This window comes from Petaurus breviceps, unplaced genomic scaffold (genome assembly GCF_028583685.1).
Source record: "Petaurus breviceps papuanus isolate PSGF00001 unplaced genomic scaffold, PetGlider_PUasm1.0 91133, whole genome shotgun sequence".
Classification (NCBI taxonomy): Eukaryota; Metazoa; Chordata; class Mammalia; order Diprotodontia; family Petauridae; genus Petaurus; species Petaurus breviceps.
Window position 1 is genome coordinate 53930965 of NW_027187419.1, and position 19162 is coordinate 53950126.

The following is a 19162-nucleotide window of genomic DNA, read 5'->3' on the forward strand; positions in this document are numbered from 1 at the left end:
GGCTCAGATACTTAGCACCCACCCAGAAACACCTGGCTGTGTAACCTTGAGCAAGTTACTTAACCCCAACTGCTTAGAGGCGGCCAGGTGGCTCAGAGAGTAAGAGCACTGGCTCCAGTGTCGGGATGACCTGGGGATCAAATCTGGGCTCAGATACTTAGCACCATACCCAGAAATAACTGGCCGTGTAACCTTGAGCAAGTTACTTAACCCAGATTGCTTTAAAAAAAAAAAAGAAAGAAAAGTAAGTCCCATTCACTTTAAGGAAGATGATAATGACTTACTCATTTTTTCCTTTATATATTGGGTCCCAGGCTAACACTGCAGAGATTTTAGAATTCATAACACAATAGAAATATTAAATTCTTTATGTTACTTTTTTAGAGAATCTCTAAAACCACAGAAAACTCCTGAAATGACTATGTGTTAAAATAGAAGTCTATGGGAAATGTGCCATGCATGAAATACTTGAAAATTTCAAGAGTTTTTTTTTAACATTTTAAAAGCTCAGGGAACAATGGGGTTGCCAGGTTCTAGGGCAGCAGGCAGTTTTTGCTAATTATAAATGGAAGAATTTTTTTAATGAATGATGACTTTCCAGAGTCTCTCAGCATCGGCTGGTAAATTATACTTAAAAGCATGATTTGTTGAGACTGTATGTGAATGACATACACCAATACTGGGTATATAATATATATTATCATTTTTCTAATTTCCCAAACTTCTTCTTTTTTTGCTTTTTTGGAGGGCAATTGGGGTTGAGTGACTTGCCCAGGGTCACACGGCTAGTTTTTGTGTTAAGTGTATGAGGCTGGATTTGAACTCAGGTCCTCCTGACTCCAGGACCTGCTCTATTCACTGCGCCACCTAGCCACCCCTAGTTTTCCAAACTTCTAAGCTAGGAAAGCACAAACCTTACTTTCTCGATCCTTTGAAACATTAACAAAATAGTTCAGTAGTATTATCCTTCCTGTTACCTTAAGAAAACAATGCAACTCTCTCTATATTAAAACAATCCCAACACTTAAGTCATCTGGTCTTTGCTAGAAGACTCACAATTTCTTTGGACTGTGCTTTACGTTTCTGGATAGCTCTGTTAGGAATTTTTCTTAACATCAAACCTAAATGTGGGTCTTTGAATCTTCTACCTGGGGTCCTTAGTTCTGCTCTCTGGGGCCAGGCAGAACAAGTTTGAATTTTCTTTCTATATGGCAGTCCTTCAAATACTTGAAGACTGAAATTTAACCCCACTAAGGCTAAGTTTCATGATGTGTCAGAACATTTCATGTTCCTTGACCTCCACTGTCCTGGCCTATTAATACTGACATAAAACTAAATTTAAAAGAGAGAGAGAGAGAGAGAGAGTGTGTGTGTGTGTGTGTGTGTAGGTATAAAAAGAAATTACTTTAGCCATTTCTTGCTCCAGCTGCAATCGTCTGTTAATTTTCTGCTGGTAGGTTTTTAAGACATTCTCCACATGCTGTTCCATATAGAACTTAAAAGCAAATGGGGAGTAACTCTTAATTCGAGATTCTCTCTTCTCTTCATCTTTGCTATTCTTACGAACAGGGACAGGAGAGGTTTGGATTTGCTTTATATCCTTCCCTGGCTTTTCCACCTTGGAACTCTTGCTGCTTTTGTCATTTCTCTCAATGCTGTCCTCAGCCTGATTGTTTCCTGGGTTAGGAACTCCTCGAAGGCTCTGTTCCACTCCCACACAAAGGCTATTTATGTCAAACTGCTCTGAACTATTTGGAAGGAGCAAATGCTTGGGGTATGGAGGTGGTGGGCACCTTGGCTCCTGAGTGCCATAATCAATATCCAGCGGGTAAGCGTTTGGGAGAGGATGCTGCTCCATCATTTCTAAGCCTTCCACAGCTGGAGTCTTTGGGGGAAGCCAGGCAGGATGAGATGGACCTACAGCTGTCTGAGGCTCTGGCCTCATGACTCTCACACTCTTCACTGGATGCAGGATGTGGGCAGATGTGACAGCTGTGATAGTATTGGGGGAAGGGATAGAGGCATCCGTTTTGGTGGCAGGTCCTGTCCTAATGGACACAGCCACTGGTGACTGTTGGTGGTTGTTGAACGAATTAGTTCTACTTGGCACGTGGCTGTCAGGTCGGAATGAGACATGTGGTCGAGGTGATGCCTCCAGGCTCGGGTTTTGTAAAGAATCCCGCCTTGACAGAGTAGATGACTGCCAACCCTGGACTGCAGGGCTATTCATGTCATACAAGTCCATGTTCAGGCTGTTTCTAGATGGGGTGATGAGACTCTGTGGTGGGTTGTCTGAAAAGTCATTAGCAAATGCCGGACTCCGGGCAGCCATCATGTGCATCTGGTGAGAGGAGGGACTGCTCTGCTTATGATGAGAATGTGTCATGTACAGGCTTGCTGCTGCTGGCTGAAATGTGTGACCAGAGTTATTCGGGACCACCTGCCCTTTACTTGGAAGATTTGCATACCCTCCGTCTTGCTGTATCTTGTTTTGGAAAGACGGGCTTCGCTGGATGCCATACCCCATCGGCTCTCCCTGTACTGTCATGTGTGGCCTGCCGTAGTGCGGGCCGTTTGAGCTGTGAGAGGGCTGGAGCTGCAGGGCTTGGCTGCTGTGATTTGCAACTGGATAATTAATGCCTGGAGCCTCCAAATTAGCAGAATAGGCTTTGGACTGGTGTTGATGGGCGTTATGAGGGCTGACCCCAAGAGGCCTTGGTCCTGCAGGAGTCAGAGCTGAAGGCTGAGGAGCAGAAAGAATATAATCCATGTACTGCCTGGACACATCACCCAGCACGTTTGCTCCTTCTCCAAAGCCTGTCCCTTCATAGGCTGCACTGCTGATGTGATACGATGGAAAAGATTCACTTGTTCCTTCAAAGCTTGGCCTTCGAGTTACATTATTTGGCACACTTCCTTTTCCTGAAGAGAAAGAACAGTAATACCACATCAGGAGCTATCTGTTCAAACCCAAAGAGTGGAGTTCCTCTGGTTTCATTCTTATTTTAGTTCTCTAGCTTTTGGATGCAACCCCCACCACTTATAAAAAAGATCCAAGAACCCCTCTGGTTCCTTCAGTGACAAACCTTCCTTGAAAACAGAGACAAAAGACCCACTTTCCACCACACTGCACCAAGGAGAGGAATGCCAGAGAGATGCCAACGTGCATTTGTTTCCTCCCTAGAAAAGGCCAAGAAATGGCAATGAAGAACTAAGCTGAAGAATATGTGAAGGAGACATCAAGGCATATAAAGGAGGGATGTCTAACACCAACCTGCCTCTGTTATGAAACCATGGGAGTAGAACTACCTGCAATTACCCTTCTTTTATGCATGGTGATGACCAAGATAGTAGAAAAATGTCATTTTTGCCTCAACTATGCACTTAAGAAGTTTAAAATATCAATGCATTCTTAAGCACATGAGGGAGAACTAGTTAAGCATACAATTATCTATCACCTCTTCTTCAAAGGAAGGCATTTCTGGTGTCCCAGACTTGAAATAAAGAAACCTAGGCCCTCCCATTGCTTTGGCAGACACCTCATTGGATGATACTTTTGGTATCATCATATATATCATATACATCATATCATATATCATACCAGACGGTAGAGAACTACCAATTAAGTACTAATCAGGCTGGAGGGGAAAAAACCTGACACAGCTGAAGCAAATAAACATATAAGGACTAAATATTCTTGAGCAGAAGAGAGCTGTCTGAGGCTTTACAACCCAGCTTGACAGCAGTCTTCCAATTCCAAATCCAGTACATATAAATGATATAAAATATTGCCTGAATTTTTAAATTCTGTAAAGAAAGATAACAGGCACACTCTGCCATTGTTTTTTTTTTTTTGTATGAATAGGCCATTTTGTTGTTGCTTTTCCTTCCTTTTTGAAGAGGACCATGACATCAGGAAGGTGATGCCATGAGTTTCAAGTGAACTGGATTTAAGTGAGGCAGGGCTGTGCAAAGTCACCAGCCTCACTTTCTCCTCCACAGCCATCTTCCAGTGGCTGGATAAAGATCATAAAGACTGGAGACAGCTCCACACTAGGCCATTTTAGCTGAGAGGCTGAGGAGTGGGATGTGTTTTGTTCATCTCCTGGTGATAACCCTGTTAGGATGGTAGAGAACCCCTGATGTACCCATTATCTGAATAAAACTGGGACTGTAAAATGGACTGTGGTGATCTGCCATGGAAAATTCCTCAACCACAGATAGTCACAAACAAATTAGAGGAGAAGAGAAGTTTGCATCTTTGGAGAGAAGAGTTTATAACCAAACAAAAGACAGAGAAGATCACAGAGGATAAAAATGTACAATTTTTATTACATAAAATTGAAAAGGTTTTGCCCAAAGTCAATGCAATTTAAATTAAGAAGGCAAACTGGGCAGAAAATCTTCCCAATTTCTATGCTCTGTATCCAAGATATATAGGAAACTGATTCAAAATATAAGAATGAGAGCAATTCCCCAAAAAATAAATGGCAAAAGGATATGAAATTCTCAAAAGAAAAGGAAGCTATTAACAAGCATTGGAAAAAAAATCCTTCAAATCACTAATAATAGAATTTAAATAGTGCTTTAAGGTTTATAAAGTGCTTTACACATATTATTTCATTGGCATTTACCCTCATAAAATCACAGTAAGGTAGGTGTTATTATTATCTATTTTACAGATGAAGAAACTGAGGCACAAAAAAGTGCCTGTCCAAGGCTCACAAAGTTAGTAAACATCTAAGGTAGGATTTGAACTCAAGTTTTCACAAATCCAACTCTATCCACTGTGCTACTTAGCTACCCCCTAATCTAAGAGAAAATGAAGAAAAATGACACCTTGACAAAGATGAAAAAAAAAAAAGGGCAAAAAACAACTAACTATTAGAGAGGCTATGGGAGGACAGGTAAACAAATGCTTGGTAGACGTTGAAAATTGGTCCACATTTTGGAAAGCAATTGGGAACTCTAACCAAAAAGGCAATAAACTATGAATACCCCTGGATCCAGCAATACTACTACCAGGAACATGTTAGTTGAACGTGGTTCCAACAGTCTACTGTTAAGTTTTCAGATTGAACATTTATTTGAACCACAGAAATCAACAATGCTACAAATCATGGCTTTGATTATTTTTCTGATTGTATGTCCTTAAAAAAAGTATTCATGCAAATCAATTAAAAATGTGTGCACACATTCCACTCACATCCCGCTAAGCATTTACTAGTATACTCCTAGGCATATAAACCAAAGAGATGAAAGAGGAAAAGAACCTATAAGTACAAGAATATTCATAGAAGCATTTCTTGTTGTATCAAAGAAACAGGAACTAAGGGGTGCCCATTAATTGGGGAATGGTCAAAGAAATTATGGTATGTGAATGCAGAGGAACATTATCATGCCTTAAAAAAGGGTATTGGGAATAAGAGAAACCTTCAAAGATTAAAAAAAAATGGCTTTGAAAACTTGAGCATTCTAGCCAATTCAATGATAAATCATGATTCCAGAGGACTGGTTAAGCATGCTTCTTATCTCTTAAGACAGGTGATGCATTTCAGGTTGATAATGAGACATATATTTGTGATTGTGAGTAAGGTGTGAATTTGTTTTGTTTGACCATGTTTGTTTGTTGGGGGGGGGAAAGAGGTGTGTAATGAAAATTGGAAGAAACAAGTGGTGCCAAAAAAAAGAAAAGAAGAATACCAATGAAGCATTGAAAAGAATGAACAGAGGAGAATAGAAGGAGCTTCACAAGAAGGCAAAGACAAGGAGAACAGCTTTGAAACTGATATATTAAGTTTATGGTGTTCTTTTAAAAAAAGGAAATAAAGCAGGATGAAATGAAGATTTGGTTTTCATATGCAATCTTTTTTTTGTTCTTTGTATATAGGAATGTTCATGTTAGTGCCTGTCAATTTCAGAAGAAAAAGTAATAAAAATGTTTAAAATCCATTTATGATGAATTGATTTGGCTCCCTCTGCCCCCAAAGCAACCCCACATTTAAAACATAGTTATTTTCTTCAGATAAAATACAAGAAGCCTGTGCTCACCTGAGGAGGTCTGCTTAATGACCCGCACAATTTGCTCATTTCTTGGGTCCACATAACCCATTTTACTAATATATTCCAGAGCAGCTTCAATGTTTTTACTGCCTGTTTGTTTGAGTGCTCTTATCGCCATCTCCTGGAACAAAAGGAAAAGCAAATATGAATCACTGAGAAATGTTAAGTCTGATGTCATCTTTTTTACAAAGCCCTTTTAACGGGATTTAATTCCTGGCTCTGCCCTGGTTTTGTATAGTGTGACTCTCTGAACCTTCACCTGCTGTGGTGTTTAGGCTATTTTGAGTTCCATCTTAAGTACAATTATAGTGAACTCATACAATAATAACACCTTAGGTTTAAGGAAAGCTTTAAGAATTATGAAGCACTTTCCTCCCACACATCATGAGGTCCATGTCACACAATGAGCAAGATCAGGGCCTTCTGACTCCAAATTCAGTGCTCTTTGGACTATATTTAAATACTTCTCAATAAACACAACTGACTACACAAATTATAACATACCTGTTACATATGTACACATCTAATACTAAAATAAACCACAACAAATTAGCCTTGTACCCAAGCCCCCAAAGGCAATGTAAATTCTACTTTTTGGCTGGGATGCACCTGAATTTGTAAACCTAATAGTAGCAAAGGCTAGTGGAAATAACAGCACTCTCCAGAGTCAAAAGATTTGTGTCTAAATAACTAGTCCTTGGGAAAAATAACCAAGCCTTTTCTGTCTCTCTATTTCCAGTTGTGAAATGGGGACTCTTAATACCTGTTCCTACCCACTTCATGAGCATATCATGATGATACATGTGGCCATATATGTGAAACTGCTTTCTGTTCTTTAGAAGATAGATACTACATGATCCCTAGGTAATCTTATTTTTTAAAGTCAACTCTTGATCATCCACATCAATGAAGAAGAGACTCAGCACAAAATATTCAAATCACATACCATTTATTTTAACTTTGATAATGTATGACAGTAACCCTCCACCTTTATAGGAGTCAGATCTGTAGTAATTTCAACCCTCCTAAACATAGTGATGAACCAGAAAACAAATTTAAAAACCCTTTAATTGTTCAAATAGCCATCAAATTCTATGCAACTTTATTTCATGAGGGAAGACCTAAGGTTTTCACTCTGAGCTTACTATAATTTATATACAATTACCACAAGCTACAATCATCTGGTTTCCCTAGCATACAGAAGACAGGCAGCAAATTAGGAGGTGATGACAACAACAGCCTGACTGAGAAGACAGAAACCATAAATATAGTTAAGGAAAAAGAAACAATATTCCATGTACCCTCTTTAAGAAATGTAGACTCTTACTTTAGAGATTTTCTTCTAAAATGGTTAAAATTTGTTTTCCTGTTTAAAGTGAGAGGTTTCAGTTACCTAGAAAAATCACTTATGTGAACAGTTATTATAGTATAGCTAAATATAAGCATATTCATATGGAGTTAGGAAAAATCATCTTCCTGAATTCAAATCTGGCCTCAGATACTTGCTAGCTCTGTGACCCATGGCAAGTCACTTAACCCTGTTTGCCTCAGTTTCCTCATCTGTAAAATGAGCTGGAGAAGGAAATGGTAAACCACTCCAGTATCTTTGTCAAGAAAACTTCAAATAACGTCACAAAGAGTTGGATATGACTTAAACAACTGAAAACGTGAGGTGACACTTATGTAACCTTGTCTTCTCTTTTTTTTTTTTTTTTGCTTTTTGGAGGGGGGAAGGCAGGGCAATTGGGGTTAAGTGACTTGCCCAAGGTCACATGGCTAGTAAGTGTTAAGTGTCTGAGGCCACATTTGAACTCAGGTTCTCCTGACTCCAGAACTGGTGCTCTGCTTACCATGCCACCTAGCTGCCCCGTCTTCTACTCTTGAAATTTTATCTTTGTAGTTTTATGGGAAGCTAGGTGGCACAGTGGATAGAGTGCTGGGCCTGGAGTCAGGAAGACTGGAATTCAAATAAAGCCTTAGGACACTAGTACTGTGACCCTGGTCATGTCACTTAACTTTTCTTGCCTCAGTTTCCTCATCTGTAAAATGAGCTGGAGACGGAAATGGCAAATCATTCCAGTATCTTTGCCACGAAAACCCCAAACAGGGTCATGAAGAGTCAGAAATGACTGAACAAGTTTCTACTTGTTCAAACTACTACCATTTCAATTTTCAAACAAACTACTACCATTTCAATTTTCAATACAGATGCCATTAATGTCAAAAACAAGTTTGTTCTCAAAGGAGCTTTATGGATCTTTTTTTTTTTTTTACATTAGTCATTTCTCAGTATACCTGCCACCTTGTCCATAATCCTCCCTTGTGAAAAAGCAAACCCAACAAAACTACAATGTTTATAACAATGTATGCAATCGTCCATTCTCTTGCAGTTTTTCACTTCTCTACTGAGAAGATCAAAGTATGTTTCATTACCTGTTGTCTAGGACAAAAATTCAACGCTCTCATTTTACAGAGCAGAAAACTGTGGCCTAGTGAGGTTAAGTGACTTGTCCAATGTCACACAGCAGAACTGGGATTTGAACCTACATTAGTTCTTTTCATGACATCACCATAGGGCCCATCACTAATGTCATACTCCAGTGTTCTGTCATAATAATATCTAGCATTTATGTATGGGCTTTCAGGTCTACAAAGCATTTTAATACATCCACATTATCTCATCTGACCCTCACAACCCTATAGAGCAGGTTCTTATTATCCATATTTCACAGATGAAGAAACTCAGGCTGAGAGGTTATGCTACTTGTTGAGGGTCACATGGAGAGCAAGAGTCTGCAGCAGGTCTTCCTCACCCCACCTCCAGCAGTCTATACACTATGCCCAGTACATGGCGGGGACCACAAGTTCTCAAAAGAGAAACAAAAACTCTGGCAAGTTTTACTAAACTGGAAGGCTATATAGTCAGTATAGGCTCCATTATAAATAATGGTTTAAGGACTAGCCTCACTAAGTATAGAACAGCTCATCACCAAAAGGCTGGCACCTGAACGATAATCTGTTTCTGCTTATATACTTTGACGAAATCAAAGTCCTTTAAACTTCCGTGCGCTTCCTAACCACATATTAGTAAGACTATGTAATAGGAAGAGGTGGCTAAGAACAAAACCGGATATTGGCAGGAAGCCTAACCAGCTTAAAAAGAAAGTTGTTATGGATTCCATGGTATGAAGGGGATGGCTATATAGTGCAGGGATGGGGAACCTTTGGCCTCAAGGCCACATGTGGCCTTCTAAGTCCTTGGGTGTGGCTCTTCCACTGAATCCAAACTTTTCCTTTAATAAAAGGATTTGTTCTCTAAACTTTGGACCCAGTCAAAAGGCCACACCCGAGGACCTAGAAGGCTGCAAGGGGCCTCAAGGCTGCAAGTTTCCCATCCCTGAATTACAGTGTATGTGTACTTTCTCTTAGTGAAATGAGAACTGGTCATGGTATGCTTGGTGAGGGGGAAGGGAATGAACAGAAACCCAAATGTCCCAAAAGTCTTCCTTGAACACCACAGGGAACGAGATGGTGGCAAGGCATTGGGAAAGCAGTGAACACAGAGGCACACTTGTACAAGATACTAAAAGTCTTTTTAGGCAGATTGAGATTTATATAAAGGGTGATGGAAAGTCCACCACAGCTTATGAGAAAGAGCATGCCAGGGTCAAAGAAAGAGGTAAGGATTTTTTAAAAGCAGCATTTGGACTGGATTTAAAATCTGAGAAGGCAATGAGGGAAAAGCAGAAATAGTTCAAGAGTAAGATGGATACTCATCATTTCACCTGTAAAGAGGTGATACCACTTGTAACCTCTCTACCTCATAAGTATGTTATGCAATGAGATCATGTCTGCAAAGTACTTTCAACATCTTGGAGAGACACTACATAAATACAAGATATTTATTATTAAGATAACCTTGTAGCATTCTTTTCCCCTGAAGACTCTACTGAAAGATGATCCCTAGTCTTTAATCAGTGCTGACTGTCCAATCTGTCTAGTCTGAAAATAGTACTAGCAAGTTTGTTGCCACCTCTCTCACCTTTCCCTGGGAAGCAATCACCACAAGGCATTAATCCAGTTTAATATTAGATGTTAGCTGAACTGTGTCACATGGGTTCAATATAAAATCAATTAACAACTCAAACCTTTTTTTTCCCCCTTTAGGGGGCAACTGGAGTTAAGTAACTTGCCCAAGGTTACACGGCTAGTTTTTTTGGTGTGTGTGTGTGGGTGTTAAGTGTCTGAAGCCAGAACCAAACTCGGGTCCTCCTGACTCCAGGGCCAGCACTTTACTCACTGTGCCACCTAGCCGCCCCCAATTCAAACCTTTTCACCATCTAGAACAGAGGCCATACACTGACCTCAAGGGATTTGTGAACAACCAATCAGTCTGACAAGATGGGCTACATTGACCCTCTTTGCAATATTCAACTGAAGGGCTTGTCTCTTAATGAAACCAGACTTACCTTTATCCCCAAACACACCCTAACTTTGCTGTGCAAGGACCCAGAACCTCCCCACTTCTAAGCTCAGATCAACTCTTCAGGATAGTTATAAACTAACCTTAGATTAAGTGCTGGGAACCCACAGTAGCACTGTTCAGGTGGTGCCACTGGGAAATTACCTTGCCTCCTTAACAGAGCATAGCAACTCCCTGTCCCCTATATATCATCTAGTGGCTATGAAAAGATGCCTCAAGAAGGCCGGGCTTCCCCACTAATAATTTTTGTGTAGGACAGAGACCCATAGTATAAGTAGCCGCTGATGAGAAATATTCCTCATCGACCTTACTGTATTACTTCCCAAACCCACCTCTCTTTCGGATTTTCTTATTATTCTTCAGAGCAATGCCATCTTTCCAGTCACCCAGGTTCACAGCCTAGGAGTCATTATCACTAGACCACTGAAAAAGCCAGTTAATTGGTCTCCCTATCTGACATCTCTCTTCCCACCTTGATCCATCTTCCATTCAGCTGACAGTTTTTCTAAAGCATAGGTCTAACTTATGTCACTTTACTTATTTAGGAAATCCAGGGGCTCTATGATCAAATATTATTTCATCTTTATCTCATCCTTTTAAATTTCTATTTTGAGTAAGTTTTATAATATACATGATTATTAGTATACTAGTACATGCATATAATTTATAAATAAAGAAATATACACATGAGGGGGTGTTGAAACATTTTTTCACTGATGGCATTAGCAATCAAAAAAGTCAGAAGAATACTGATGGAGTTAGCACACACAGCTTTATTAATTTTTGCTTTTCTTTTTAGTCTAGAGAAGGATAATAAAAAGAATCCACATGTGGAAAGCACAAATATCTACATTGACATTTCAAATCTTAAAACCTTTTAATACTAATAAGCCAACTTGTTTTTCCACTAAATGTTTCTCAAATAAAAGACCACGTTAGTTTATGCTTGTTCTTTTCCCTACACTTTTCCCTAATTTACTTGACAAATTAGTTTAGTCTCTATGTATTTCTTCTAAAAAGACTCCATAATACATTTAACTTAGAAACACAGGCCTTAGAAAATCTGGATACAGCTCTACCACTCTGAACCCACCCAAAATTCCAAACTATTAAATTTCTATAGCATGAATAAGTATGTGTAAGGGTGGGGACTAGTTTTTCCCCCCTTTTGCTGTATCCTCAACAGCTTAGCACAGGGCCTAGTACAGAGTAGGTACTTAACATACGCTTGTTGACTTGAGTATGAAAACAACAAATATCCAACCTATCAATAATAGCATGGCCTTAAATTCTGTGTGGGCTGATTGGCTGACCAGGGTTGTATATGACTGGCAGCTTTACTGATATAACCTAGAGACACATTTAATTCTAGATGACAAGGTGAATGAAAGCAAATGTGGAAACAATGATGCACATTTTCAAATCACCTGAGATCGTTGTGGACTGCTGGGAAACAGCTACAGACAGGTAAAGCAGCTAATGGTTGGCTCTCCTTTTTCCTTTTAACACAAAACAGTCAGGAAGTTTTTATGGTGAAGAGGCTGGGACATTGCTAAGTGACACACTTTGAAAGTAGTAGATGCACAGGAGAATCAAAAGTAAGTTTGTGCATGCTATAACATATAGAAAGAAAAACAAGATGGATGAAAGTTGCACATTACTCAGAATGACATTTGGCTAGAGAGGTACTAGATATGACCAGAATTGAGGAGGAAGATATCCAGGTAGAGTATATTTGGGAAAATGCACAGTGGCTTCAATGTTCTTAAATGGCTTACTGCTGCAAAAGGCCATATTCTCAGAGTAAAAATTCCTACTTGTATATGTTTATGCTTTCCTCTCTTCTGTATTTCTTCCTCCCTCCTTCTTCCTTCTCCCTCATATAAAGTGGTTCCTAACTGGGGGTCCCTGGATTGGATTTCTGGATTCATTACTTTGGATAAGAAAAATAACTGTATCTTTATTTTCATCAACTTCTGATTTCCTTTGTAATCCTATGTATTTTACTTCATGCATTTAAAATATTATTCTGAGAAGCAGTCCACAGGTCCCAGCTAATAGCTAAAGGAACCATGGCACAAAAAAATTTGCTGTGTGTGTATACATAAAACACACACACATATACATATACACACAGCATAGATACATACACAGATACACAATAATGTACATACATATATTTATGTGTGTATATATGTGTATGTATATCTCTTCAAAACATGGAACACCATAATTTTAGAATTAAACTAAAAATGACATTAAGAGAATTCCTAAGGTACAATTTTTTTTTTAACCCAAAGCATCTGGGCTACAGGACAGGTAAGAGCAGACAACATGATACCAATCATTTCTTGTGCACCACAAGTGGTATCAAAGAGAAAATAAATGTCCAGAAAAGGAGGTGGGTAAATGACATATTGAACACTTTAATTCAACATTGATTAAGCTCCTAGTATTTTGCATGATACTGAGAATCTGTGTTGTAGAATAGTTACCTAGATACTATAATAATAATAATAATAAAGGCCTCCCCCACATGGTGGTTGAATCCTTTATGAAAAACAAAAACAAAAAACAGGGACAAGATTCTCAGTCTCATAAAATGAGAGATAATGGAAGGATCATGAACTCAATCAGTGTGAAGACTCACAGCAATGGGGGACTGGGAAAGGAGAACAGGGGCAAGAATTTAGAATTCTACTTAAAAAAAATAATGGTAAAAATTGCTTTTACATGTAATTGGAGGAAAATAAAATATTAAATTTTTAAGAAGAAATTTAAAAAATACTCACAGCATTGAAATAATGGGGCCAAAGTACTTCGGAATGGTTGCCCATGTGCTTAAGACCTACACTCATTGTGATTTTATGCAGAGCCTAAGTGGGCTTAGTTTCCCATTCACACCAATAAATGACCTAATATGAGTTTCCCAGATGGCAATATGAAAAATTATCATACAGAAGAAGGCACTTAGAACCAAATTTTGGTTATTCATGAATAGAGTGTAGAAAAAGCAAAGACAATAGATATTATAGTAGATGGTCCAAAAATTATTTTCATTTTTGTTTGGAAGCAGATACATACAGAGATAGTGCCTATATAGTTCATCCCTCTCACTCCAACTTGTTTCTACTATGATGGGAGAGTAGGGTAGTTCATATAATAGATAACTAAGAGTGGTGTATAAGCTTCTTTAGGGCAAAGATTATCTCACTTTGAATTCTTGGAGCTTAATACAGTGCTGGCCACACAGCAAGCAAACAGTCAATAAACACTTATGAAGTGCCCACTATGTGCCATTTGTTGATTAAGTTAACATTACCTCTACCCTGTGTATCATTTGTATCAGAATCATCGGTGGAAATTCACTGCACACTGAGGCATCCTATAGCAAAAGATGCTTTTGGAGTAGATCAGCCAGAGCACAAATACTTTGGCTTACATTTTGCTTTGCTATGATGCTGTCATCTTCCAATGGCAGTCTCCCCCCAACCATTACTCACAGGTCGTATGTGGGGAAATAACTGTAGCAAATCTGAATATTCTCTTAAAATTTATGACTCATAATTCACAGGAAGGTGATAGTATGGTTCACATTTTCTAGATAGCTAAGCTATTTCAATAGCATCAACACATTACTGGGAATAATTTAAATTCAGTGAAAAATGATTATGTATGAAGGAAAGAATTTCCCACAAGGGTCTCCCCCTCCTTTTCTTTTCTGGCATAGAAGCATTTCTTAAATGTTAGCAAATCTACATCCTGATCTTTTAATATTCTTCATGGAAATTTTAACTGAAAAATTTTCTGCACTATGGAGCTTTCATACATTAGGATTTATTCATTTTTTTGTGTGGTTGATTTTCCCTCTGTCTGCCCCGCCCATCCCTCACCCCTGTCATCTACCAATTTAGGTTCAAAGTAAAACTGGGGGGAAAAATCATTGGTCAGTCCTACAGGGTAACAAAGCAACCAGGGAACTTGTAATCCAGTTTGGTTTAATAGCTTCACTGGATTCTCCCTGACAAATCTATTTCTTATTGTCTTACTAGAAAAAGCTGAAGGCCTTCAGCTTATTAAAAGGGGGAAGAAAGGGGCAGCTAGGTAGCTCAATGAGTAGAGTACCAGCCTTGGAGTCAGGAGGACTTGAGTTCAAATCCAGCCTCAGATACTTAACACACAAAAAAAACTAGCCGTGTGACCTTGGGCAAGTCACTTAACCCTAACTGCCCCTCCAAAAAGCAATAAATAAATAAATGAAAAATAAAAGAGGGAAGGAGAATTCCTGAGATGACACTTTTCCCAGGTTCATAATTTTAAAACATCATTATTTTAAAAATAATACCTCTTGGGGAAGCTAGGTGGCGCAATGGATAGAGCATCAGCCTGGAAGTCAGGAGGAGGAATTCAAATTCAACCCTCAGCCACTTACCAGCTGTATGACCCCCGACAAGTCACTTAACCCTGAATGCTCCCCCAAATGTTTTTAAAAAATAATAATCACACTCTCAAAATGGTTAAGATTAGCAGGAGAAAGCAGAGAAGACTGCCTGTTTGTGGAATGTGTATAAGTGGCTGCCATCAAGTTGCAATGCCTGCCCACTTTTACCTTTTGCTGCACAGTCCAAGTGCCATGGCCTTCCTCCATCTCCATTCCCCACAGGAAGGAGAGCTTTGAAACAACTTATTTCAGCCTAATGTGCACTGAAACTATTTCTGTATGGAATTTACCACTCTTAATTAAATTCAAACCAACAAGCTTTACTATGTACCAGATACTCTGGATACAAAGTTGATAAGGAAACAGTCCCTGTCCTCAAAGATTGTAGCTTCTACATTCCATAGAAGGCAAAGACCATGTCTTAGTCACTTTTCTAGACCCTTTAGTGCCAGCATGGTACATTACAAATGATGTTAATGGAAAAGCATTCTGTAAAGGGGGAAAAAAAAGGCTCGTGAGATTAGAGCAGAGAATCTGCATTCATAAATCACACTTCCTGGGGTACCGAAAGGTATCTCTATGGAGCTGGCATTTTTTTCATAGGCTCCACTGTTAGTCATTTTCAAGGCAAAATAATTCCAGGAAAGTAATGTTTTAAAAGCATAGCTGCACATAATGTTTTAACCAATGCTACAGCCAGTTGTCAAACCTTAATAAGAAACACAAGCCCCTGGCAGAATACATATAAATCATAAGCAAGGTTTGCAGGCCCAGCCACAAGCCATTCTTTGCATTCTACTGATTTCCCAAAGAGGATTCAAATAGTTCAGCATGCATTTTCCAAAGCACTTTCTGCTCAAACTTGTCTACAGTCGAGAGAGTAAAATGATGAGAAAATGAAATAAGTTTTGAAGTTCAAATAATGCATGCTAAAAAATAATAATAAGGAAACAAGCACTTCTCATGAAGGTTGAGTCTAAAGCACCATTGAGTTCCTAATTTTGTTCCTATCACTATCTGCTAAATGAGGACTAGCCTCAACGTACCTTAGACAGCAACTGGCAATGGGTAGAGGGCAGGCAAAACTGTCAATTTGTTAACAAGCACTTACCTGCTAGATGCCACAGCCCCACTCTCAAGGAGCTCACTGTCCAAAGACCAGCCCATCTTTGCCAATTACATATTTTTTAATCACTACTTTCCTTGTGTGTAAGCAATACAAAGCTTTGTGGGAACCAGGGATAGAAAAACAAACATCAAACAGCCTTTGCCAAATTATAAACAACTTTTAAAGAGAATACCCTATATACATATAGGAATAATTCAATTATTTGGCTGACTGAACTTCTTGTCTGATTAGTAAAATTATTTTTCTTTTAAATGTTTTATTTTAAATGTCTACTACATTCTTCAATGTGGTTTTTATGATGTCTTGGACCATATTTCCCCCCTCACACTACATCTCTAAATTTTAAAAACAAAAGTCAATAGGAAAAAATAACAGGTAAGCAAAAATGACTCTGATGTTGGTTCTGTTGGGCTCAGGCTTCCTGCTTTCCAACAGAGGCAGAAGCTTATGAGAAAGACTCCTGGCTCCTTTGCAGGATTTCTCTCTCTTCAGCACCCCTGTGCTTCCTTCATTCTCTGTAGTGATGGCAGAGATATGTTTGTATGGTGGGTGTGGCTTTCAGTGAGTACAGGAGGGTTTGTTTACTTCCCATGGGCATCCGCTTCCTGGAGCCTCAGAGCACTTCCCTGTGGTTAGTCCCACTGGGGTTTACATAAAGTTAAGGCACACCTTTATTGCATATAAGAAGGTCTTGGAGGGGGTGGGGAGGATATCACCCTAAACAACATCTCTTCTCAATTCTGATTCCCATAAAGGATTACATGGTAAAAATGACTGTGTGTTTGTGTAGGCATGAACATGCATGCACACACAATTAGCTTGCTTTTCTGTGCTTAACAATCCAAGATTGCAGAAGGCTTTCCCAGTTTCAGTCTCTAACCTGGCCAACATCCATCAGTTTTGGCAGCAATACTCGATCCTCTCAGTGCACCAGAGAGCTAGCTGGCAGTATTCTTTTCTAATCAACTTGAAAAAGCCAAAGCACACTTATTCAAAAAGAAGATTGCGCAAGAATTTAAAAGATCTCACATGCCCACAAAGGTCCATCATGTCTGAGTGTGGCAGCAGGTACAATTAAATGGGCCAGCACAAGTTACAGCACAAGAAAAGAAAATGACCATTTGCCTTTCCCTTCCACAGAGGCTATGGAAACAATAACTGTTTCCTAAGGAAACAGTGAAGGCAGTCAAGATCATGCCAGGAGACAATCAGCATTTCAGGAGACAGAGAAAAGCACCAGTGTTCTGAGTCATGGGGGAAAAGGGGGCCTTTTGGCAGATGTATTATTTGGAAACAAAGAAATAGTGCAATCTATGGAAACGAAAGATGTTAGTCCCACAGAAGACAGAATTCTAAGAAAAAATCTGGGAACTAGTTTGACATCAGGGGCTAGGGTAGAGGTCCTGCTTTCCAAAACAAAAGAAAACATACCATTAGGTTACAAAACAATGTACTTTTAAAAGAGTGAACAGAAAGAAGCCAGGGCAGATGGAAGTAAAACTCAGTACATCACTTGATAAATGGTAACAAAACTGCTCTCAAAATAAGATAGGCACAAAAAAGGAGAATAAATGAAAAAAAAAATGCCACAGCTCCTTTAAAGAGTCTGATCCAAATGATGTTCTACCTAAGGAAAACCTAAAAAGAGTCTCCTAGGTGCTGTGGTTTAACAAGAGAATCCTAGAATCCCTTTAGATTTGGGAGGGACCTTAGAGGTCTGTCTGGTCTAACCCCTTCATTTTCCACATGAAAAAATAAACTGAAGCTCTGAAATTTTCTGAGCCTTGCTAGAGGTCACACAGGTAGCAAGCTGAAGAATCCAGTTTTGAATCCAGTTGTTCTGACTCCAAGTCTGAGCCAGAGTACGCCTTCCAGGTGTAGCTGTGGATCTACTTCTAAGGTGAGACTCCCCCTTCCTAGTCACCTGGAGACTCCCCACACCGTTGTTTCTCAGAACTTTCCAAACTAGACATTTCAAGAAGATATAAGAAACGAGGCTTGAAACTGTGTCAGATTTTGTTTATGCTGCAGGAATTCCAGGGTAGCAAACATGAGATACTCTGATTTTTAGAATATAAGGACATTCACCTTCTGGCTAACAGGAGGTGTTTAGTAGCACCAACCAAACCTGCAGATCATTAAGCATTAGTTGAAAAGGAAGGACATAAAGAATTTCAGAGGAAATTTAATTCATACTCAATGACAAAACCTATGTATGGAGAAGAAAAAAAAGGGTTCATGAAGCAAGAATCCATTTTGTGTCATTTTGTGAGTAAGAAAATAATAGTAATAGTTGTGGTAAGCGGGGTCTCTGTGCTAACTTTCAAATATTAACAGAGAAATCTATCTTTATAGAGAAAGGTGAAAAGAAAATGGGTCACCAGTAATGTTTATGAATTACCAAAAACTGATAATAACTAATAACCATCATTTGCATACCAATTTTTATATGTGATTTTAAAAAGAGTGAACAGTAAATATATGTCAATGTCTTGTGATATAACAAAAACATATACTTATTATACATGATTCCATGGCTGAGGCATTGTATAGTACAGTAAGTGACCACTTAAGCTAGCCAAGAAATAAACAGTGCATTCATCAAAGCAGAACCAGAAACAATTTAAATGTGGTTCTAAAATATGCATTGTAAGAACAGACTTGGAAACCATTTGGGCTAAAGGCCAATCCAGACTCCTGAAATTAAGTGTGTTGAGTATACATGAAGATTAGGCTGGTCTTCAACTCCAGACAACTGCTGCTTATAAAATACTGTCATTCCTTGTAAAAAGGCAAGAACTCACATTTAAATAATTCAATATGCTACCTTCTTAAAAAATACACTGCATAGATTCTTCTCTTGTTATATCTATTATAAAACCCAATGGGTTTAAAAATTTTTTTATTTCTTAATAATAATTCCAAACATTAGAAATTTAAAGAAAGACAGAAGTGCTTAAGTATGTACCTGTTTTATATGATATTGGCACTATCTCCTATAAGTTTCATCTACCTTCGGCTCTAAGTTTCAAAGGATAAGACTCAT

At 38.8% G+C, this 19162-nt stretch overlaps 1 protein-coding gene across 3 annotated transcripts in view; it reads right to left on the reverse strand.

The window, feature by feature from the left end:
• Positions 1-19162, reverse strand: part of LATS2 (large tumor suppressor kinase 2) — an 84687-nt gene that overhangs the window by 9958 nt on the left and 55567 nt on the right. For all 3 annotated transcript variants that reach the window (XM_069080308.1, XM_069080310.1, XM_069080309.1), the window contains exons 3-4: positions 6052-6184; positions 1406-2922 (exon numbers count right to left, since the gene is read on the reverse strand). In XM_069080308.1, coding sequence (XP_068936409.1) covers positions 1406-2922; positions 6052-6184 — 1650 coding nt within the window. The remainder of the gene's footprint in view (positions 1-1405; positions 2923-6051; positions 6185-19162) is intronic.